The following is a 24056-nucleotide window of genomic DNA, read 5'->3' on the forward strand; positions in this document are numbered from 1 at the left end:
TCAAAATGGTGTTTTCACAGAGTTTGTCTCAAGTTCGTTGTGACTTGTAGTGCTAGGCTGTGTTCTTTGCTGGCATTGTTTGGGCTGTGTGTATTAAACAATAGCCAGCCTGCAAACAAAGAGGACAAAAGCATTTAGAAGAACATGCTTGGAGCAAGCAAAAGCAGTCAGGCTGCTCAGGAAAGGGGGAAGTAGTGGATAGAAGTTAGCTGATTTCCAGTGTTAGGGCTGGTGCAGTATAAGAGAAAGAAATACAATGGGGAAAACAGATGTGAAAGAGGAGACGAGAGCAGGAGTTTGTCTCGAAGTTACTTTTTGCAGTGCTGGTGCAGGAGAGGGAGTGGGAGTCCATTGAAGGCAGCTTCTAGTGTTAGAGGCATTAAGCAGAGATCCTGATTTCTGTCTGTTCAGCTTTTGCTGACCCTTGGGCTGCAGTGATAGTAGGAACTAAACTGCTCAGAGCAGGTAAGAAGTGAGACTGCTCTGACATGTGTTAAACCAGTGCAGTGTGAGGGACAAAACGCATACTCCCAAGGTATCAGAAAGTGTTGTTAAAGAAAGAAAATTACATGCACATCAGAGTGGGTACTAATAATCTTCCACTGTCTTTAAAAGCTCCACCATTTTACCTGTTTGATCCTTCTGTAGCTGTTAAACCTGTGTCTAATTCTGTCAGTTCTGGAGTGTTTAATCTATATACACCCATATATAAGGATTTAACTTATGTAACTACTAAGTTTCACAGTGAATCCGTTTGAAATTAAGTAAGACCATATTTATTCTATAAACTGCTTTCATTTCAGTCCAGTGTATTAGGCTACTTTGGAATTTCCTCTATGCAGAAGCAGGTAAGTACTGAGTTATGTTACACTTGGGAAGGTTCACAAGGGAGTTTTAGTCATTATATATTACATCAGCATTGCAGTCAGTGTCTAATATAGCTTTCAAAGAAGTCACTCAAGGTGGATGAAAGCAATTCCTGTTTGTTTTTCACTTGGTGAGAAGAGTTGCCAACCCACAGAAACTGTGCAGAAATAATTCTCTTTACATTAAAAATGCAGCCTTAATTTATTCTGGTGGAGAATTTTACCCAACCTCAGTGCCTTGCTCTTTCACTGGGAAACATAATGAGAGCTCCAACCATTCCAAAGCTCCGGCTTCCCTGTGGCTGTGTCTTACTAAGACTGTGCTTCCAGACAGCAAAGACAGGACAGCAGTGCATGGCTGCTAAAGAACACACTTGGGACTGTGAGGCTTGGATGTCCTTCATGCAGGAAACATCAGCTCTAAGCAGAGTCACTGCAGATAAGCTTGGTGAGCACGATGCAATAAACAGATTATTAACTAATGCCAGGTAGAACAGGGGAATGATCCGAGTTAAAGCTCACAGAGATTTTGGCAATGTGTGAATTGCAGAAGTGGCTCCTTAGGAGGACCCTTTTGTACAAATGATATGATCACGTCAAAACAGATGGTGAAAGATTAAAAACCCCAAACAGTGGATCCTGCAGGATGATGCAAAGCCTTTCCATGTTTCTTTGGGATGGTGAGGAAGAACCCTGGAGAAGAAAAGCGTGCAAAGGGAAAGTGAATGCAGCAGAAGGCCCAGTTGTTTTTCCCATTAAGTAGAGAGACTAGCATTTGGACTAAGGATGGTGCTCACCCAGTGTGGCTATCAGACAGTGATACAGCATCTCTGCCTGTACAGAGTGTTTGGAGATGACTGCCAATTCTTCCAAGGACAAATTGTGGTTCTTTGGTCTGCGCTTGTGTTACATTCAAGTCTGGTTTAGATTATGTGCTTCCCCTAAGGAAAAGTGTACAGAGATCAACCCACAAATTAACTAGCAACCTTCCTGGTGCCTCTCTGATTGTGCCCTAGGCTGAATGGGTATGGTAATGTGGCTTTGAGATTGCTTCAGCTCTATCTTTGTAGGCTTCCTTCTTGGAAATATGGTGTGTTTTGTTGATGATGTGGGGGTTTCTTAAATGTTTCCAGCTCTTTATCTGAGTGTGGATGTTTAAGTAAAAACTTATATTTGTGCAAATAGGTCTCAAATAGTTATTTGTGGAGCTGCTCATTCATGTACTACAAAGGAATGCTTGTGTCAAGAGTTTTCCAGTGGGATTGATACTTGTGATGAACTGAACAAACCATCCCAAACTGCCTTAGACATTGGGAAGAAAACCAGATTCTTGTACAGAAGTAGTTGCAGCAACTGGCTTAAAGAGAGAAAAGCACATAAAGGTAACAAAACAGGTATCCCCTGTAGGGAATAAGTATAGAATGGAAGTGTGCAAATGGGGCCTGGAGTAAGGATGAGACAACAGGAAGCTCTTCAGGCCTGCTGAAACTGAGAGACAGCAGGCACTGCTTTCTGGAGATCCCTGTGCTTTCCATCTGGTGGCTGCCCAGACAAAACAGGAGAGCCATCTGCCTTCCAGCTGGTCCGTCAGAGGGTGCCTACTGGGAGGCTCACGTGTTTGGGTATGGATCCTGTCAGTCCTTGCAGCCCCGAGATGGGACATGAGGATCAACTCGAAAAGAAGAGGGAGAGCAGGGAGGAGTGCATGCAGACAGGGCTTTGCTGTTCATCGTTAGGGAGTTGGTGTTGTCCACCTTATGTGAGGGTGCATCCTTCCTCTGGTGTCCTTTAAACAAGGAGTAATGCTGTGAAACTGGTACCCGATTTTGATAGCATCTGTCATGATCTTGCGTCCGTTTGTCTTAACCTGTGTTAATTAATGAATGGAAATCAGCTTAAAAGACAGCACACAGAAATCTCCAAGTTGGATGCTGACTTCCCTCATCATTCCTGAACACATGGACAAAAATGATTGGAAGAAAAAGGATTTGAACAGTGTTACTGACAAGGAGTGCCATCAGCTAGACAAGCATTAGCTGCTGTAGTGGAACAAGATGAAAATGTTATCTATTTGCTATAAAATCAGGAGATATTTTGCTTGGAAGCTTACTTTCAGTTTATGGATTTCTTACTGGCTTTTTGTTACCTGCTTTCAACTTTTATGAAAACACATAGATTCACAACAATGCTTTACATTCAGGAGACCTCCTACCTTTTGTTTCAAAGGCTTAGTCTGGGATTGTTTTGGTTGTTTGCTTTGCATAATGAGTCATTAAATCAAAAGAACCAGAAGGATTGCTGTGAAAGTCAGCATGTTCTGCTGGCCCTTCTGCTTTGGCACGGGGAGCAGTGCCTGGCTGGGTCATGGGTACCAAGATGGAAGCCGTAAACCTCGCTAGATGAAGGGATGGAGCTGTTTCAGTCCTTAAGGAGGTTTAAGAACAGCAACTGTGTGGGTCCTTTGGCAGCCTTGGCAAGGGCCAAGGGTATTAACTCAGTACAAGGATTGAAATAGGAATAAAGTTTTATTTTTAGCACTGGTCTCTTAGGGCATATCGGAAACCTGATCAGCAAAGGGAAGTGCTGTCATGCTCAGTGAGGGATGCACTGCTGTACCTGCGTGGGACTTCCAGCCTGAGCGTGGGCTGGGAGGTGGAATTGGGAGTCAGCTTTGTCTGGCACGTTGCCTCCTGCAGCAGCCAGTTCCTGCTGCTTCCCTTGCTTTGGTTTATCCATGATATGCTTGGCCCCACACGTAGCGCCAAACAGTGATGAGGGTGCAGGAGGAAAACTGCTTCCCAAATTACCTGACCATTTTATGTACCTGTTTTATTATGCATGAGTACAGATACTATTATTGGCCACATGTGTGGCTTGTACTTCTATTAATATCAGTATTTAAAGGTAGACTACGGTAAAACAAGCAAACACATTATACAGATCACAAATTATAGCTGTGAAAGCCTTTAGTGACTGCTATAGGAGGGGCAGCTCAGAATAGAAGTGAGACTTATGTTTGCCTCTAAGAGACTTCTTCAAGAAGTTCAGTGAGTATGGCCATGCAGGCACCCCTCAGTAATATAGGTTGTAGTGAAATGGTTGTTAACTGATTTCCCATCCTGGGCTATCCTGTTTAATTACAGAAGTCTTAGGCTTATTTTACGGAGATAGGTAAGAGTTTGTAGAGAATTCTTTGCAGGGAAGCTTTGCTCAGTTGAAAGCTGCTATTTTCGATATGGAAAATGCTACTTTCAATATGGAAAATGCTGCTTTCATAATGGAAAACTAGGCCAAAAATGAGAGGCATCTGTGCCAAAGAATATTTAAATGTATTAAAAATGCGGATTTCTTTTATTATATTAAAACAACATCTCTCTTCAAGGTTGAAAGGTACAACAGTGTGCAGTTCATTTTCCCATACTGTAGGCGAACATGGAGTTTGGAAATCACAGTTTCATATTGTAAATTTACCATCAAATTGACAAGGGCTGTAAAGCCTGTCTGCTGACCCGAGACATGGTGAAACTGAGCTCTTTTATCTTTAGGGGGATGGCTGTTCCCCTTTTAATGATGTTTTATTGTCGTCCCCAGTTCATTTTCCATGCGAACTTTATGGATTGCTTCTATGTGACACGAAGGTGCCTTTAAATCTGCTCCTTCCCAATTTGTAAGCACCTTGTTGCTATGCAAATAATGAAGCATTGAACATAGACTGTTTTGACTGACATACAAAAAAACCCTGACATAAAAAATCCTTTGGCTAAGTAGTTGCAGCCTCTTTTCACCTCTGTGTCCTTTGCGAGCTGTGCTGTTTCCGTAACCCACTTTCCTGTTCTATAGTACATTTTGCAACCTTAATTAATTAAGATGAGCTGCCTAATTGCTTTGCAGATATGACACATTTGTAAATGAGTGCCTGCTAATCATGAACATTAGTCACGTGTTTGGTTTTAAATGAATAAATAAAGGCATAATCCCTGCATCCTTTACAGCTGGTTTGTTCAGCAAGATTTCTCATCATCAACTACTTCTGCAAGTAAAATAAGGTGAATGTTACACCTCTTTAAATTGCAGCTTGCTTCTTGCGGTCAATTTGGATGCTTAAACCTGGAGAGCTGAGGCAAAATCCCAGTGTTGGTCTTAACTAAGCCTGGTGTAGGTGTAGGGTGAGTTCGTTCTGTTGGGCTCTCCCAGGCAGGCTGGCTCCGTCTCCCTGTACACCCTCAGTCTCCTCCCTTCCTGCTGGACACTGAAGATGCAACTGGGTTTCTGGGATTGGCTTCACTTGAAATGATATTTGAAGCAGCTCATGTTCTTTCATCCTTTCTTGATCTATAAAGGTGTCATTGGATGTAAGTGCCCTGGCTTGCAGTGGGCCAGTTTTTCCCAGGCTGTTTTCACATGTAATTGTGTTGAGAATATATAGTTTTGTTGGTAGCATTTTTGGGCTAGATGCCCATCCATGTGACATGTAACAGTGTGTAAATCAGCTTTTTGACTAATTACAGTGAGCCTTTTTTAGCTGTTCTCTTTGCCAGTTGGTAATCTTAGTGTGTTGCAGTGTATCTGGTCTCTTGACTTGTCTGAAAAGAGCTCTGAGATGTATGGGATGGGACTGAGGAAGACTTCTGTTTGGTGCTGCAATGAAAAATGAATTCAAGACATGGCAGCAGCTGCGGGTGACAATTTAGAGTAGCTGAATAAGGATTGTAATCTGCGTTTATCACTGACATCACATGAGATTAAACACTTTGAGGTGATTGTTCTTGGACACAGCCTTAGGGAGGGTTATTACCATGACACAACTAGTTGTCATGGCAATGCGTGGAGAAGAGGGAGACTCTTCCTTCCTCCTTTGCATCCTGCACTACTCTATTAAAGGGAAGCCTGAGATCATTGGCAAAGCTGTCCTTGTCGAATTTGGTGTTATATTTAAAGTAACACCATTCCTCCTTCACATTATGGTTGAAATCCTGGCATGTTATAGGTAGCTTTTGTGGGTTGCCTTTTATGTTTAAGACAGGCATCAACTTCTCTCTTGTTCGCTGATTGCATGGTGTGTTCTCTTGCTTCCTCTGTACGAATCAAGTTGATCTCCCCATATCTGCCAGCCAAGGTGAGGACAAGGTGTCACTGCTGTAAGGATGCTCCTAGTCAAAGCTGTGCAGGAAAGTGGGGTGATGCTGTCTTACCCTTCCTGCTTTCCCTGTCACACTTCACCTTCCCACCCTGAAAGGTGATCAGTTAAAGTGAAACCTGATGCCGAAATAAAGAAAACCTGTGGAAAGCGATGTATAAATCCGTCTCTTTGACTTCATAATGGGTTTAATTATTTAGCAGAATTAATATTGCCAGCGTTTCATTTCTCTGTGATGAACCGTGAGCCGTAGTTCAGTGTGCTCACCTTGGTGAAACTCCCGTAAGGTGAATGGGCATCTGCACAAATGCTCCAATTACTGGTTTGGAGTCTTAATTTATAATTAGAGTTTATTTTTGAAGATCCAGTGTAGAAGTCCACTGTAAAGCATCCCTTAATGGTTTGCTTTCTGCAGCTAAGCCAGTTTCTGTTTCACACCATGAAATAATGAAAGGTCTTTGTAAGAAGATGATTCTACCAGTGCTAATCGACTACTACATCTGTGTGTTCAGTCTGCAGATATGTGTATGGTAGCAAAGAGCTTTTATTACTAAGTGTAAGTCAGACTCATAACTGCTAAATACTGTTTTTTTTCCATATACAAGTTTGGAAAGTCTAGTTCTTTGCTACACATCTTCAAACATAAGGGTTTGTAACTGGTGTTTTTAACATAGAAAGATCTGTTCCAGATCTGAAGTCTCTTTTAACTTGTTTTTTCCTCTTACAAGTTGATCAACCCCAGGGTAGTTATTTAATAAAAGTATTTGCAACCTCAGATAGAAATTTATGTCTTTATTTTAGCTATTTATTTAATCGGGTTTGGTTGTAGAGCTTTTCTTACAGTGGAATTCTTCTTTCTCACAGTTGCTGCAGCCCAAGCCATAGCAGAAGAAAGAAGAAGCCAAAGTGGCATTAGCCCTGTTGCAGTTCAGACCTCAATAAATATAAAGACAGCAACTAAACCAGGTATAATTATTGGTCATTGTTCTTAATGAAGTACTGGGTTCACAAGGGAATGCATAAAACTCCTTTTAAGAAGAAGTTTGATGCTCTTTCTTCAGGAGGCATCAGAGCACAAAGCACCTCATCAGTGGTTCAGGGATTCATGGAAGGTCTTTGCTCTTGGCTTGCTCACAGTTCAGTTGGCGAAGTTGCCTGTCTTTTCAGCAGAGCATAACAACAAAGATAAATGGGGTTGGTTTTGTGCTCTCAGTAGGTTACCAGTTCGCTTCCTGCTGAAATCTTAGTCTTAATACCTACAAAGACTTAAGGAATCTTGGTTCTGCTTAGGCTGCAAACTAGCTATCCCACAGCACTTTGAATTGGTTATTCTGGGTGAATTATCTGTTCTCAGGTTGAGTTGTCCTGGATTCCTGTAATTCTTGATCACAGGAATTAATATGTAAAAGAACGAGGATCAGAAGTGGCTTTGGAATGGGTGTGTTCTCACACATCTGACTTCTGCTCAGGCTTTCTTTTGGCTGTATGCATTGGGCCTTCTAATATTGTGGCTACTTTCTGCTGTACCTAGTAAGAATAGTGGATTGGTTGTTTTGAGGGAATGGAAAAGGGAAAAAGGAGAGTATTCAGCTTCCTATGAACTTTCCAGATTACATCTTGACTCTCTTTCTGTATAGAGTATGCAGTGCTTTGGTGCTGTATGTCCCTCTTGGGAAGTTCCATTATCCTTTTGACAGCGAAGACTTTCATCTTTTCCTTTACTTAAATTTGAACATTTGAAATGACTGACAATTGTGTGTGTTCATTTTTCCTTTTGACAGTGATAGATGGTTCCATTCTAAGAACAGAAGAAAGACAACGACTGGCCAGGGAGCGTAGAGAAGAGCGGGAAAAGCAACAAGGTATTTTTTCATGTTTCATTTCAAACACCATTTCCTTCAATGTCTGTGATAAAGGAATAACTTTCTTACTCCTTGTTCAGTCACGTCTTCCAGCTTGCTGGGGACAAGAGGCAAGGTCTGCTCTTGGTCTTGCATCAGTGACCATCTGTGAACCTGAATGAAGAGCTATTAGATTGGAATGGAGAACATTCTAGAGATTTCTGGCTTCTTAAAGCTGTATGTCACTTCTGAGCTTCCATTTCTGAGTGACCAGCAAATAAATTTAGCCAGTTTCTTACTGAAAGCCTTACCAAAACCACTCCTCAAAGTAAAACTTTTAGCTTTAGAACTCCTTCCTGTAGCCCTAAAGACTGAGGTTTGGGGAACTCTGTTTCAGAGTAGATAAAAAAGGTTTAGCTAGCTGAATGCCCTGATTGCCTTGAACAGTGTTTCCCTTGTTTCCTAGCACGCTGCAGTGGCTCCTCGATTGAAGTGTCAGCAGTATACACTTTATCTTAGCAAAGAATCAGAGACCCAGCGAAGAGCATAAACTTGCCCAGCTTTATGCTGTTTGTGATGTGAATCGGTGCATGTATGTGCAGCAAGATGAAAGGGTCACAGGATGCCCTGCAGTTCTGGTTCTTGGTCTCCCAGCTTGTGAGGATTGGTTTCTCTCTGGCCCAGTACGTTAGTTTCTTAACATGAAAGCCAAGCAGTGAGAATGATTGAGTTATCCTAACATGGGGAGAGGACAGGACTAGGACACAGATAAATTCACTATTTTGGGTGCCTTATATCTAGATACTGCCTTATATCTGTATCTTATATCTAGGTACTGCATTGTTGGTGTAATTATCTGGTCTCTTGGGTCATTTAATCTGCATAGCCATGGAAAATACTTCCACTGTGTGTATTCGACCATGAGCTTTTTGTCACAGGGCTTGCAGCTTCCTGTTGAACTTCAGGCAGCTGCTCCTAGGCGGAGGCTGTGGAGAATAGTGACACAACTCTTTTGACCTCGGATGCAGTAACTAGGGGGGGTTTCCCATCTATCTCAGTGCTCTAAAGCTTTCCACTGTATTTTGTTCTATAAAAAGAAAGGAAAAGCACAACATAGAAAATTCTGCCTTTTGGTGCTGAATTTACTACTTAATGACAAAGACTTTGGTCTTAGGATGGGAAGAAAAAAATACATGCTTAATAGAGGGTATATGTGTATCCTGACATTCCTGTGTAGGCAGTAAAGTCTAATGGCAGGAAAGGTTATTCTAGCCTAACCTGGGGACAGAATTAGACTCCTCTGTTGTCATGTGCAGTGTCATCCAGCTCTGCAAGGTAATCTTGCTGTATGTTCTAGCTTTAAGCGGTGATAGTTTTCTGTGGTAATCTCTTGCCTGTAAGTTGTGTTGTAATATCAGTGAATAGTCAAGTTTGATTCTGATTCTTTCTTAAAAACCTACAGCTGCCAGAGAGACGCAGATCCTGGAGAAGGAGAGAAAAGCAAAACTCCAGTATGAAAAACAGCTAGAAGAAAGGCAGAGAAAGCTAAAAGAACAGAAGCAGAAAGAGGAGCAACGGAGGGCAGCAGTAGAAGAAAAGAGGAAACAAAAAATCGAGGAGGAAAAGGTACTACGTGTCAAAAGTTCTGTAGTCGGAAAGAAAATCCTCCGTTGTTTTCCTACGTTACTGTGCTCTGAAGTGACTTGAAATAGGAAGTTATGGAAATAGGGAGTGTATTAGAACATTAAAATATGTCCACGTCTGTGTAGTGGGCTATATAGACGCATGTCCTCCTTACCCATCCCAGGCTTAGGTTTAGCTATACCTGAGGTACTCAGGCCTTCAGCAGCTGCATTTGGCCACTGATTATTTTTCACATGAGCAAAAATCTCACTCCATATTGCTAGATTTCTAGCTTGCTTTCAGTGTGTTTTGTAGATCCTGTTTGTAAATCAGCATGGCTGGCATGTCTCAGGCTTTTGTTAGTTCTCTGTCTTGCTTCTTGGGAGCCCCATTGTGGTCCAAGAGGCTCATGTTCTTTCACTTCTCAATTACAATTTGTTGTGTATGTTGAGCAGTTGATAATATTATATGTGTGGTTACCATTTGCTGCTTTGATCTGTGTATTGACTGTTCTTACTTGGCAATTTGCCTTTGCTTTGACTGCATGTGAACCACCAGAGCGGTGTTTGAGTTACAGAGCTCATTGCAGTTTGGTAGAAGCTGAAAGTAGAAAGAAATGTGTGAAGTTATGCCATCCCTTTTGAAGAGTAGATTTGCTAATGTGTGTTAAATGTGATGCAGGTGCTGAAAGGGTTCATTCCAGGGTGTCAGCAGTAAAGGCATGGCATCCACGTATGCTTTCATAGGCTGGTTGTAAGAAGTTGCTGTGGGTCATTGATGAAGGGCCTGGCTGTGCCCTTGGAGTCCAGCCATTGTCGCATTGTTCTACCAATACATCTGTTTTACCCTTTCTGACTGGCAGTGTTCTGCCCTGGTGTTTGGTTATCTGTAATTGGCTTCTGGGTGTGTTCAGACTGATATTCCATTTGGACTTCATGGAATAGTTCACATTGCTGGGGAACAAGCAGAAATGTTTGGGTGGGCCTTGACTGCAATATCCAGTCCAGTGCAGTCTCATCCCTTTAAGCAACTGCTTTAAGTAAAAAGCATCCCTTTTGCTTCAAAACGTGTTGCCCCTCAGGCTATTTATTCACGTAATTTGGAGGATGTTGTAAGTGGCCACTGGGATGGAGAAGACAAGGGCTAGCTGATGAGTGTTTGGTGTTAACCTTGTCTTTTACCAAGTCCTTGGAGGAAGTTGACCTTGTCCATAGAGTTACACATGAAGAATCCAGCAGGTGGGGAAAATAGTGTGCACTTGACCTGTAAACCTTGCTTTCAACCAGAAAGTGGAAGCAGATCTTGGCTTTGGTACTCTGACATTAGAAAACTATCACTTTCAAAACAGCTAAGCTGTGCTCTAGGTGGCCCTGCCTTGGCAACCTCCCTGGTTGGACTAGATAATCCCTAGAGGTCCCTTCCAACCCCTAATGACTCTGTGATCTTAGGGCAATACTTGCCAGGAAGATGCCATCTACAGTTGTAAATTTGGTAGATAGAAGTGCATCAAAACATACGTAAAACTCCAACATTCTTGCTTGGTGCTTCAGCCAAGTCAAGTTAATCATCTTCAATAGCAAATCCTGTGGAAAAAGAGGTTTTCTGCCTAAGATAATCTTGACTAGGATTGTGACACCTGTCTTAACAGTTACTCAGTTATTCTGTACAGCTTTGCAACTTACTATGTCTGTGTTTTGAGCTGATGGCTGATTTCTGTTGTTTGTAAAGTGAAGCCTATGTCCCTAGCTATGACTTTGAAGATTACCGCACTGCAGATACCTGCATGGAAATATCATCTACAGATTACCTAATGTCTGGGTACTTTGGCACCTTAGGCTAGCTCCAGTTCAGGTTTCTGCAAGAGGAAAGCTAAGCTTTATATTTGAAACAGATTTCTCTTGTCAGGGGACAGAATCGTTCCTCCCTTCCTTCCAAGTTTGCTTCGTAGCTTGTGTTGTGAAATGGTGTTGAAAGACAGCAAAAGTCCTGTGTCCTCGAGAGGGAGAAAAGTTTGGATAACGAGTCCCTTGGCATCTTGCGTTAGTGTATCAGCAGAAATTACTACTTCAAAAGATCACTTGGGATATGACTGTTCCAGAAGAGAAATCTGTTGTTGACACGTGTATGGAAACCTGGCTGAGAAGAATCAACCTGGCATGGTTACAGCTCACCTTCAGAGCTCCAGTGCCCCCATTAGCAGCTCCTGGTCCTGGAGACTAGGAACAAAAGCTTTTTTCCATCCTCTTTGTCCTGCCAGCTGTGGCTGCTGAGGTCTGGAATTGACTGGCCTTTTATACAGCTTTGCCTTCATGTCTTGCTGGTTCTGGTCTGTTAATGCCAGTATCTGTTAAGACCTGGTCAGTGCTTATGTAGTTGTTTGAAAAACAAATAACCTTATATTTGTTATCTTATAATTGAGAATTCGTTCCACCTTTTAGAAATAACTCCACAATATAAATAGCTTAAAGGGTAAGCACTTATTTTTGCTCACTTTGGGGCTCATCCCTATTTAGAAAATCAGTCATGCTGTTTTCCGAATAGGAAATCTGTTGGGTGGCTATTTTAAGTCAAGAGTAGAATAGATTATCTGTGCTTTAGCTCAACCTAATCATGCTTGCAGTGTTTTGAAACCATTAATTGCCCTTAATGTTCTTTGCATCATAGTTTTTGTAACAAAAGCTTGTTACCAGGCAGTATAGATGAAATGGATTTCAAATTATACTGGGAGGGGGAGAATCTGTCTTCTGGCATAACCTTACTTTATAGTTATAAGCTTCATAGAGCTGTTGATTGATGATAGGAGCGATACGAAGCAGTTCTGCATCGTACCTTGGAACGCAATCAGCGACTGGAAACACGACAGAAGAGATGGTCCTGGGGAGGATCTGTAACTCCAGACTCAGAGAGCAAAACGGGTAAGTGGCTAAAACCACACTGGTAGGTGCAGCATTGCTCACAGGGACCTGGGCATCCTTTCCTATCTTGGATCTTACAACAGCATCTATGCATAGCTGTCAGGGAAAGGATCCTATCTGTGCTTGCCCTGAAATGCTGCTCTGACTTAGAGCTATTTTTAACTTTGGGAAGAGCTTGAGAGAAGCCACGTGGGAAAACACCTGGCAGCATTGTGTTGCCAGCCCTCAGTCATCAGATGAGGGGAATTGTAATGTGTAATGCTAAAATAGAGTCCTTCAAGTGCAGCACATGTGATGGTGTGATAAAACTGGTGATAAACACAACAAAAAACCCAGCTGTACTATTACCCAGTTGTAATATTACATCTAAACTGTTTTAAACACACCCTTATAGTTACAGAATGCTTACTGATGATGTGAATGACCAGTAATGGGTAAGGAGATGCAGTGGGGAGTGTGCAGACACTAGGTTCTATTCTAGATTAGGTGATGCATTTTAACACGCCTTTATTTGAGCTCAGATTGTTTCCTGTTTCACACAATAACTGTTTCTGCTTATAAGCATTCTGAAATCAGACCAGCAAATCAGGATTACAGTGGAAGGGATCTTTTCCTGTTATTAGATAACTAGAAGAGCCCACCAATAAGTAACTTCGTATAAGTTATTGTCCAGGAAAAAAATGAAACATAAAATGCTTTGGTTCAGCCTATCTTCTGAACTGGTGGATTGGTACTGAGTGTGTTTTAGTACTGTTGTCTTCTGTCTGCTTGCTTGACTTTGAAGTGTTTTCTTAGAACCTGTTTGAAAGTGCTTTGTTACAAGTTATAATTAGGATACCCAGCTCCCCAGGTTTTTGGTTAACTTGTATTGTTTCCTGTTTAACCTTGTGACTTTGCTTACAACCCTTTTTCTTCTGCAGAACAACAGACCGCAGCTGAAGGTGGAACTGGTGGTATTGATTTCCAAACTGTTCTTTTTCTGTTGCTTTACACTACTAACCTTTTAAACTTGAGTTCTTGTATCTCGGAAACTAAGGAAAACCATCTCCTTATAGATCTTTTCCTGGACCCTGGCCAGCTGTGCAGCAACTGTGATCCCTAAGCAGAAAGCAGTCCCCTATGTTTTGAGCTTCCCCTCCCAGCTAATTAAACTACAGCTTAAGTCATGGCATCCTGAGGGAATTTGCAGGGAAAGGATATGTGCATGTGGGTTTTCCAAGATGCCTGGATGCAGCATGGGGGAGGAGAAGTGAAATTCTTCGTGGTGTGTATTTGAATACAAATTAGCTCAGTAGTCTTCAGCTTTTATTTATTTTCAGGGCAATTTTGAACCCTTTCATTGTTTCCTAATTTGCACAAAGTACATGGGAGGCTTTGGTTTGGTTTCCTTTTGCTTTGTTTCACCAGCAATTGAAGTAACATTTGCAAAATCAAATGGTGTTTTGCTGAAACCTCATGTAAGGGAATGGGTCCTTTGTGCAGTTTGATACTCCTTCCGTGTCAGATCAGATCTGTCCTTTATCTAAGCATCATTCTACATATTAACTATGTTTTCATTGGATTTCTGGCACTCCCAGTGCGTTGTTCAGAGAAGCATTTTGGATCACTGATATATCTGTTAAGGCTCTATGTTTACTAAGCAAAACTGGTTCTTGCAGCTAGTTTAAGATGATAGCTGAGACCCAGCTAAATAGTGACAATGTGTGCATACTCACAGCATTACTAACTCAATCCAGCTGCCTCCTAATGCTGACAATATGGGACTTGAAAATGCAATGAAAGTCTGACTGAGTATGATTTAACTACTGTGGCTTATGCTGGCAACACAGCAGAAGCATGTGTATTTTATTTAACTTCTCTCTTCCCTTCCTCTGCACAGCATGACTCCCTAATTTTCCTCAGAATTAGCCAGTTTGACTGGATTGATTTACCTGTTCAACATGGGTTGCTTGGATACGTATACAAATCCAATTACTTTATTTTACATTACCAAATGCCATTCAGCCTTGAATCTAGGAAATCACATTTGCGTAACGTATAGAAAGCACTGTTTTTTCTCCTTTTTTTCCATTCTTTTCTACCTTACCTAATTTTAAAGCTAAACTTTATAACGAACATAATGTTCTTTGCTCTCTCAGTTTACGTGAGGAAATGAGTCTTCCTTTTGATTGTGGAAGATGGTCTTCAGCAGAGCCTTGGGTGACATGGTGATGTGAGGTGTCCCTGCCCATGGCAGGGGGTTGGAATTAGATGATCTTAAGGTCCTTTCCAACCCAAACCATTCTATAAAGCACGTTAAAGTGTCTTCCAACAAACATTCTGCTGATGTAACAACAGGCACTTAAGCTGTACCTTGTGCATCACAAAGTGGCAATAGGAGGAGCAGATACCTTCAGCTGTGGTGGTTCAATGTGGATAACTTGGCACCAGTTTGGAAAACATGGAGACAGTCAAACACCACAGTATCTGTTTAAGACTTGTGCATCCACACAGTGTGAAATTTGTGTCTGAATCCATGAACTGGCTGTGTCAGCAGTAATATTTCGGAACATGGACTGGTAAAAGAGCAGTTGTGGGTGATAAAGGCAGTGTGCTCTGGAAAGTGAACATTTCACCAGGCATCAGCCATTCTTTGTTATGTACAGAATGTGATTCACTGAGACTGCACCAGGTACTCCACTGATGGCCTGAAACTGATGGAAGCCCCCAGGTCAAACATTACATTGATGGCATAGCTGTCAGTGCTGAGATGAAACATGCAGGGTGTGGGTCTGCCAGGGGAAATGGCAAGGCTGGGGAATAAAGCATCTTTGATGACAGAGCCCTTGTAAATGAGGGAGGTTTAGTGATGACTGCTAAGCAAAACGAGATGTTCAGGTGCATCTGCAGTGGAGATGTACCTTCAGCATAGAAATTGGGCTGCCAGAGTCTCTCCTTTCTAAATAAAGAGCTTCCTTGTCCTGGTAGAAGTTTGGGAGGAAGGGAGAGGCTGGTAATCTTCCTCTGTTTAGCCTCATTTTATCCAACCTCAGCCAGGCAGTGCTGCAGGACCCTCTCTCAATGAAGCTCAGTTTGAAGCTAGGATTGAGAGCTCCTTGCTCTCATAATGATTTCCTTAAGGTACCATGTTTCCCAGCTCCTTACCCCACGGCAAGCCTTGCTGCAAGGCAGTCCTGTGCTTGCTTTGGCTTTGCTGCTACAGTTTGCTTCCCCCCCTTCTATTTGGTATTGGGATTGGTGCTGTGTGCTGCTTGCATCTCAAATCCCTTGATACAAGTATTCTTTCTCCCCAAAAAAGACATTTGAGGCATTTGTGAATATATTGATCAAAAAAGCTGTGACTTCTCAAGGTCTTGGGCAATGAATGCAAACTGAAAAGTGCTCAAGGCCAGGTTGGACACAGGGGCTTGAAGCAAGCTGCTCTAGTGGAAGGGGTCCCTGCCTGTGACAGGGGGTTGGAACTGAATGAGCTTTAAGGTCCCTTCCGACACAAACCAGTCTGGGATTCTATGATACCTTGTTAGAAGTTTCATCTCTTGTCTCTAGCACGCAGCCCAGCCCACCCCACAGCTTGCTGGAATAGAATTACTTTGCTCAGTGTACTTTTTCTGAATGCAGGAGTTACTTTTGTGCTCTCTGGGTTTCAGCAGGGGATAGATGAAATCTCAGATTTCAGGCCAAGTGCAGAAGTCCTAATCTGAACCAGGCGAAACCTGTATGAAGCATCTCCATGGTGCTTGGGGGCCTCAGGCTCACACGCTTGAGCTGAGGCAGGAGCCAGGCTTGCTTTTCAGAGCAGACACTAGAGGGTAGTCTTCACCTTCCTAAACACCCATATCCGTGGATTGGGAGCTTGCTGATTTTTGTATGTACAAAACCTCTCAAAGCTCTTTTAGTTATCCCAGTACTCAGGTTTCATTCCTAAGATGCCCTTTTTTGTTGTGTTGGGAAGGTAGGCTAAGCTCAGATCTTTGTTTCTTAGTTAGGTTCAGTAGATCCCGCATTTCTCCATGGGGTAAGTCCCATGGGAGCTTGGCTCTTGTTCACTGCACAAGAGCTTGCCACTTGTGTAGCTTCAGCTCTAAAATCTGGTTTTCACTTGACATGGCTCTGCAGGAGGCCTCAAGCTCAGGAAGGTCGGGTGTGGGAGTCAAAAGTACTATACAGAGACAGGGCTGTACACAGGAATCCTATGGCCTTGTGCTTGCTGTAAGGATGCTATAGCATGCTGGTCAAAGGGAAAAGGTGCTGCCTCTGTGATGAGTAGTGCTGCTTTTCCTTTGGTACTTAATCACTAATGAGTTCACATTAATCTTCTTTGCTGTGCAGTGTGCCAGGAAAATCGATTACTTGCTTTTGATGTATGGAATTCCTTGTGGTTATCCTGCTAAGTCTTCCCTACTTTGTGTGCATTACCGTTTTCTGCTTATCGAGTTCCCACAGCAATGGGTATATGCTTTTGCAAGGCTTTTACACTCTGGAGTAGTGTTCATCCTGAAAGTACGTTATTTGACATTAAAAAGCAGGTATTTATCTGGCTTGTAGTGCCGTGTGAGAGATGATTTCTATGTGGAGATGTATGTCTGTGTACACATACAAGGGAACAATTAATGCCTGGTGTGGCAGGGTTTTTTTTCCAAAAGAGTTGCAAAATTAATGGAAAACGTGAACTTATGGATCAGATAACAGGGAAAAATTGGAAATTTCTATAATATTCACAGCAGCCCTTGAGAAGGAATCAGAAATGGGAATGCTGCTTGCTTTTATCCCTCCAAAAGCAGCTGGTTTGGTTTTGTTAACTAGTGATTGGAAAACCTTTACCGTATCCATGCGGAAGGAATGAAGGTTTCGTTGTTACTTTCTGTGGTAACAACACACAATCTCAGTAGCTTTTGCCTGTGTATGTTAGGAGCGCAGGGTTTAAGGTTCATGTGTCATACATATGCACAAAACCCTGGCATGTCTTTTCTGTGCCCATTACAACTGGCGCTAGTTGGACCAAAACACATAATGTGTGCTTCTCCTTAAGCAAAAGTGGAACTGGCTTTCAGGATGTGATACTTTCCCAGTGAGCTCCCAGCAACGTGAAAGGTTCTTCCTGAGGTATGAAGTTCAATTCTAAAGCAAGCACTTGTTCACACAGCCAGCAAGCGGTCTACCTCCACAGCAAACCTCAAACAGGCAGAAGCTGTCATGGATAAACGGTTGTCATCATCCGCAGCGCTTTTAAATGCTTCTCATCAAAGTAAGTGCTTCTCTGGCTCCTGGTGGCAGGGGAGCTGCTACTGGGGAGGAGGCAAGAGGTGGAGTGATGCTCCTCTTCCTTCCTTGCTGTGTAACTCACTTCATGTCTTGATCTCAAATGCGTTCCATGCAGTTTGTTAATCCAGCTTGAACTGTTGAGGGCTTTGACCCAGTTGATGTGAATCTCTGTTAAAGGAGAAGAGCAACGGTAAAAACTCCTGGCTTTTTCTTCCTATATCTGGAATTGTTTTACTAGAGTCAAATTCGGATGAAATATTGATCCATGAATCATTTCACATCATCTTTAGGGGTTTGCATGCCTCAAATCACACCCTGAAATCTCAGCAAAAGAGAAATAGTACAAAAATGAAGTTTGCTGCCTTTTGTTAGCTTCAGTCATTTGATTGCCTGGGGGGCGTTAAAAATCAGCTTGGGTTTGACATCTTTCTCTTGTGCCAGTCCTGTACTCTGTAGACACACACTTTAATACTACAGTTGTACCTTAACCAAACAGAGGATGCAGGAAAACCCCTGATACCTGTGGAAGTGTTTTGTTGTGAACTGGAGCTCTAGCATGACTAGCTGTAGCGTGCAGCTCTGATACTATTCCTCTGATACTCTGATACCTCTATAACTCTGATACTATTAAGGAATAGTATCCTTAGCCCAATAAATGAGTGTAATCTTGATACTGTTAGTGCACGCCCCTACTCACAAGCATTCTGCATGGGTTAATGTGTGCCAGTGACTACCAAGGAATAGAAATGGCCTGGAAGCCATCTATTTCTTTACTTCTATTGGAGCTTTTGCACTCTAGAGATCATTCACCAGTTTCTGTGACTTCCAACCTCATTTTGAGTTGCAGCTTCAGGGTGGATGAAGCTCCTGATTGCAGCTTATCGTGTTTAAAACAGCACCACACAACTAAACAGGGATGTAGAGAATGAGAGCTCTGGTTTACCAGCCCTCTACATGTGCGTGTTCTCTCTGCCTTCTCCCCTGTGCCCACCCCAGTACATTCTATAAATCATGGCAATTTGCCTTCTCCAAATAAAACCCCAAAGAAATTAAGAAACACGAGGAATTGTCCTAATCTACTTATTAAGAAAGCTAAAGACTATTTGCATGAGCACATACCAGTTTGTTTTAGCCTAAGGTTTCCTTATGGGGATTCTTCCCAATGTTTCATCCATATCCCAGATGCTTTTGGTTTCGTTTCTCCAAAACGATGCAGAGCATTAACAAGCTAAGTGGTGTTTAATAACAAAACCAGATTCACCTAGGTCTGTGCTGCAGTGTTCTGCCCATCTGCAGCCTTGCATCCAATGAGGTGTGCTGGAAGAATCCCTACCATGGCCACAGCTCACAGTGATTTTGCTGGTTCATGCTGGAAGGTGATGCAGCATTAAAACTTGTCCTCCTACTCTGTAGGCCTGGTAGGGAAATCAGTGACTATATCTATACTGGCAAGGGCTCTGAGTCACTGCTTTTGATTTCAAATGATATTTATATATCATGTGTCTGCAGGGCTCAGCTCTGAGCATGAGTCAGAAACAGGACTGTAAAATACAAATGAGGCTGCTAACAAAATCGCTTAATTATGAACTAATTGGGATTACCTTCAGATTTACTTGAAATCCTTTGAATCCTTGTTTGCTTTGGAGGAAAAAAAATCCCAGGTGGCCTGAAAGACAAGATATTTGAACAAGACTTCAGCTGGTCCACACGGTCAGGATGTAGGGGTCATTTGGATCACCCCACAAGTTAGAATGATTCTTGCTCTGGCACTGAAGAAGAAATGGCTGGTTGGTAAAAGATGGCTGAAATCATATGACAGAAGATTCACTCTCAGAATTAATGCTTTATGTAGAGTAATTCTTCCCCTGCCCAGTTTTCCTGCTTTTGAAGGGTTCATACTACAAAGTGATTTAATGACTCTGTTTCTTAGGGAAGTGGGGCAGGTGCTGGAGGGGACTTCTGGGCTTTTCAACATGCTTAATAAATGCACTTTCACTTCCAGGTACCACAAAGAGAAGTGCCTCATTAAACAGACTGAATAACAAAGTTCCTCCACATTCCCAGCAGTCAGCACTCAAAGGTGCACAGGTGGAACAGAAAGGTGCTAGAAACCAGTTTGTTTTGAGAATTGGGAGGCAGTAAATGGGATATTTGATGTTTTCGATATTTGAGGTCTTACAAAACCTAAAAGGACTCCAGGAAACCTGGAGAGGGGCTTTGGACAAGGGCCTGTAGGGACAGGCCAAGGGGAATGGCTTGAACCTGCCCGAGGGGAGACTGAGCTGAGCTCTTAGGCAGAAGCTTTTCCCTGTGAGTGTGCTGAGGCGCTGGCACAGGGTGCCCAGAGAAGCTGTGGCTGCCCCATCCCTGGCAGTGCTCAAGGCCAGGTTGGACACAGGGGCTTGGAGCAAGCTGCTCCAGTGGAAGGGGTCCCTGCCTGTGGCAGGGGTTGGAGCTGGAGCTTTAAGGTCTCATCCAGCACAAACCAGTCTGGGATTCTGTGACTTTAAACCATGTCCCAGTTTCATTATAAGTGTTTTTACTTAGGTTTTCATTGCTGTGCATGTAGTCAGTGCACTGTGGCATAAATACTGTTATGCTTGTTGCAGTAGCAGATATTGGGTAACTGTGTCTGTAAAGCAGCATTATTCCTCTGAAAAGTGGAAGTGTGGGGGGAGAGTAGACACATGGTAGGCAAACCATTTAACTTGTGAGAAAGTAGTGTTTCATAGTGCTAGAGCTGTGGGTTTAGACTGGCAAAAGCAAAGAATGGGAATGGTAGTTTAGAGAATCATATATCTAAATGTCTTGTTACAAATAATCTTCCTTACGCTTGGTCTCTAGGAGGAACAGACAAGAAGAGGAGCACATCTTTGAATAGAGTGAATAGTAAACCCCAGTCCTCTCCAGAACTAGAAAAAGTGAAAAAGGAAGAAAAACCAGGTGGTTGTTTCCTAAAGCTGACTGCTTCTTTTCAAAGCCATTCGAAGCAAAGTTTGGATAGGTTACCTTTCACTGGCTTCCTTGGTTCTTACATTTTTAGGACTCTTTAATGGCTTTTCAGTTACCCAGTGGTGAAGATAGATTTGTAAATGGTAAAGGATAAATTTCTCCCTTTGGACCAAAGACTTTGTTAACTGGCACTGTAAGCAGATAGCAAAATGTCTTCTGCTTGAGAGAGATGTATTTGAAAGCGGATAGGTTTAAATATAAGAGTAAAAATGTCACTGTTGTGTACCCTTCTTAGTTAAATCTTACCTTTGCTTTTAAGTTCTCTTTCATTATTCAGTTTAAAAGCAACTTCTCTGTCCCAGCTGCTGGCCTAAACTTTGTGCATGCAGGTGAAGGAAGAAACCTGTTCTCACTTCAGTCTCCTTTGGTCTGTGTATTCCCCACTAGGTTACAGATAACCTCTCTTCTAGGAACTCTTCCTAAAGCTGAAGACTAGCAACTTTTCTAACTTATTTTTCCCTTTAACAATTCTGAAACCTTCCTTTCAGCAGCCCTTGCCAGCAGTGGAAATGATACTCTGCTTTAGAATCTCTCCTATATGGGAGGGTCATGGGTGCTGTCTTTGTGACTCTGTGTGTGCAAATGATGCCTGACAATAACCATGCACTTTGACTTGCAAGTCTACTGTTCATGATGCAAGAGCAGCCTTTCCTGCAATTCAGAGCGTAGAGCTCTGAAAAGCTAGGTCAGAAACTTCTTGTGCTTTGACTGACTTCAGCATTCACCTCTGTTGTACACATGCCAGTCTTTGCACATTGGTGTTAAGCAAGCCAAGGACAAGAAGTGCAACATAAGATTGCAGCGTTTAACCCTGCTGTGCTTTCAGTTTGGATTCCCCTCTCCATGACTTCAGTATTTTCCTTCCAAACCTGTTATGATTTGCAGCAATGCTCACAGCCTTCCTTTGCTTTGTACTGCTTGTCTTTTTCATTATATGATTTCATGTTGGATCCTTTTTGATTTGTTCCCATCATTTAGCTCGTCGCTCCCAGCTCAGTCCTCTGGACAGTAGCGTACTCAGTCGCCTCCTCACCCCTACACAGGCCTCTTTAGCTAGGAGTAAAAGTGCTGCTACATTATCGGCTGATGGACAGGATCCCTCAGGTAACAGGAAGGCAGCAAAGCCTCAAAGTCCTATGCAGTTAAAAGAACTTGCATGATAGTTGCTAACCGTGCTACACCTCAGTGTGAATCAGACACTTAATACATGGTTATGTGTAATACCACTTACCCAAGGTTTTCTTTGGTCAGTATAATAACCAATTCATATGCTATGTCGCGTGTTTAGTTTACAAAGCCGCAGAGTAATACTGGCTTTAAAACTCCAGTGCCAGTTTAACTGATCTGCAGAGAACCAGATGCTGGTGTTGGGTTTGGGGTTTTTTTAGCTGACTTTAGCACTTGGGTGCAGTCTCAGGTGAATCTGAGACGTCCTGGTCAGACATCAGTGCTAAGAAATGAAAGGGGGGGAAGACCCAAGCAAGTGTATAATTTCAAAGGAGGCTCCAAGGAATAAGTGCAAAGCCTAAATTTATTTGGGTGGAGAAACTCTTGTAGGAGGATGACAAAGGGGTTATCTTAACGGAGAGCCCTGAGCTGGCTTCACTCAGGCTGTCAAAGTAGAGGTATACTAGCAGGAGAAGATACTATAGGTATCATAGAGAAGCCCTTGTTGGCTCAAGCGATTTTATAGGGGTCCAGACTGAGCTGATAAGCCCATCCTGTGGCTCAACTTAATACTAATACAGGAATTTGCCTCGTGGGCAAGCCCTAGCTGCATCCCACATGTCTGATAATCGTTACTGGTTGCAATAATGCCCCAGTAAATGCATATCTGGAACCAATGTGGAGTCCTTTCTCTTCTCTTTCCTTACAACTTGCATTCCAGTTTTGCTTGTTTCCTCTGAAGTTTGTTATTCCCTCTTGATTTTTGATCTTATGCCACTTGACTTGTCCCTGGGACCAACAAGGACCATTTCTGCACTGCTCCCCTTGTGTAATCATCAGTGTTTCATGTACTGGTTTGTGGTCAGTGGTCATGTTTTTGCACACCTATCTCTGTGCCACTTTTATTTTACCATGAAGAGTTCAGTTCATGTCATGTGGGGAAATCCCATCTTTTTCACTGTTACTGACAGCATGTGACTTACTCACTTTTGCTGAATTAAAGATCACTTTCATGGTTTCATCAATTTACTTAAAGGCACTTTCTTCACTTCAGTAGAAAGTGCCTGTGCTTTAGCACAAGCTCTGCGCACACAGAATGCAATTATTGCACAAATGCTGTCTATATAAAAATAAAATGTATTTTCCAAGTTACAGAATTAAATGCTGCATCTGTCACAATTTATTCAGGCTGTAGAAAACTCCAGTCTCGATCTTTACGTCTGTGTATGCTTATCTATGTCATGCTAGTGAAAAAGCAATTAAAAGGTACAGTTGCTTTCAATGTCTTATGTGTGAAGATACTTCAGGTAGGAAAGGTAGTTTAATGGTTGATATTTTCCTCTTAATAGGTTTCTTTTACACCACTTATTTTGATTTGTTAACTTGGATAAAGGGCACACACATAGATAATGATAAAGGGATCAGAGAGGGAAAGTAGAACAGTGTTGCACATACTCTTATTTCACAAGGAAAGGTTGTAAAGTAATGCTCAGATTCCTAATGTAATCCTGCTTTATCGCAGTGATCTACTCAAGTATTTACTCATTAGAAAGAAGGAAGATTTCCTCCTTGAGTGTGAGGGAAACCTGCTTCACATTTGAACCTGTCACGAAGAACTCCTAAAGAAGGATGCTAAGCCATTAAAACTGAAGTATTTGTGGTTAAATGCAGCCTAACTAAGATTAAACACTGGTGTATACAAATTCAGGCAAGTTTTGGAAAAGCATTTTATTTTTATCTACTCCAGACTGCTGCTTTCAGAATGGTTTGATTCTTGGTGCTGTTGCTTCCAAAGTACTAATTGTGTGGTGGTGGTGTCTGTGTCCGTGACCCATTGCAATGTGCGCTGCCTGTGGTGTTTCTCCGTATGGTTTCTAACACACACAATCTTTCTTTCTCTCTTTCTCCCTCTTCCTTTTCTCCTGTTCTCACGCTGTGCACTTGGTTCTTGTTTTGTCTTGTCAAATTCCTAACTTTTATAGAATCTCACCTCTGTCCTCGTTCAGCTTCAGCCAGTTCCATCAGTTCCCCAGTCCCAGCTCCTAAAGTGCCCGTGCGCAGTCGTAGCATCGACAGATTGAAGTCCTCTGTATCTTCATCTGATGCAAGTTCACCAGATTCAACCCAGGTTTGTTGAAAATCCACAGGAATTAGGTTTGTATTAATCAGGAAGGGGGGAAGACAGCTCAAGATTGGCTCCTGTTTCAAGACTTTGATTGCTTACTGAAATGTT

At 42.4% G+C, this 24056-nt stretch overlaps 1 protein-coding gene across 1 annotated transcript in view; it reads left to right on the forward strand.

Moving 5' to 3' along the window:
* Positions 1 to 24056, forward strand: part of MAP7D3 (MAP7 domain containing 3) — a 43398-nt gene that overhangs the window by 5419 nt on the left and 13923 nt on the right. The window contains exons 2-11 of the mRNA XM_065690102.1: positions 6868 to 6969; positions 7785 to 7865; positions 9307 to 9470; positions 12268 to 12382; positions 13303 to 13335; positions 17526 to 17627; positions 19647 to 19745; positions 20489 to 20587; positions 21635 to 21760; positions 23806 to 23951. Of these exons, the coding sequence (XP_065546174.1) occupies positions 6868 to 6969; positions 7785 to 7865; positions 9307 to 9470; positions 12268 to 12382; positions 13303 to 13335; positions 17526 to 17627; positions 19647 to 19745; positions 20489 to 20587; positions 21635 to 21760; positions 23806 to 23951 (1067 nt within the window). The remainder of the gene's footprint in view (positions 1 to 6867; positions 6970 to 7784; positions 7866 to 9306; positions 9471 to 12267; positions 12383 to 13302; positions 13336 to 17525; positions 17628 to 19646; positions 19746 to 20488; positions 20588 to 21634; positions 21761 to 23805; positions 23952 to 24056) is intronic.

Source organism: Lathamus discolor, chromosome 9, assembly GCF_037157495.1.
Source record: "Lathamus discolor isolate bLatDis1 chromosome 9, bLatDis1.hap1, whole genome shotgun sequence".
Taxonomy (NCBI): Eukaryota; Metazoa; Chordata; class Aves; order Psittaciformes; family Psittacidae; genus Lathamus; species Lathamus discolor.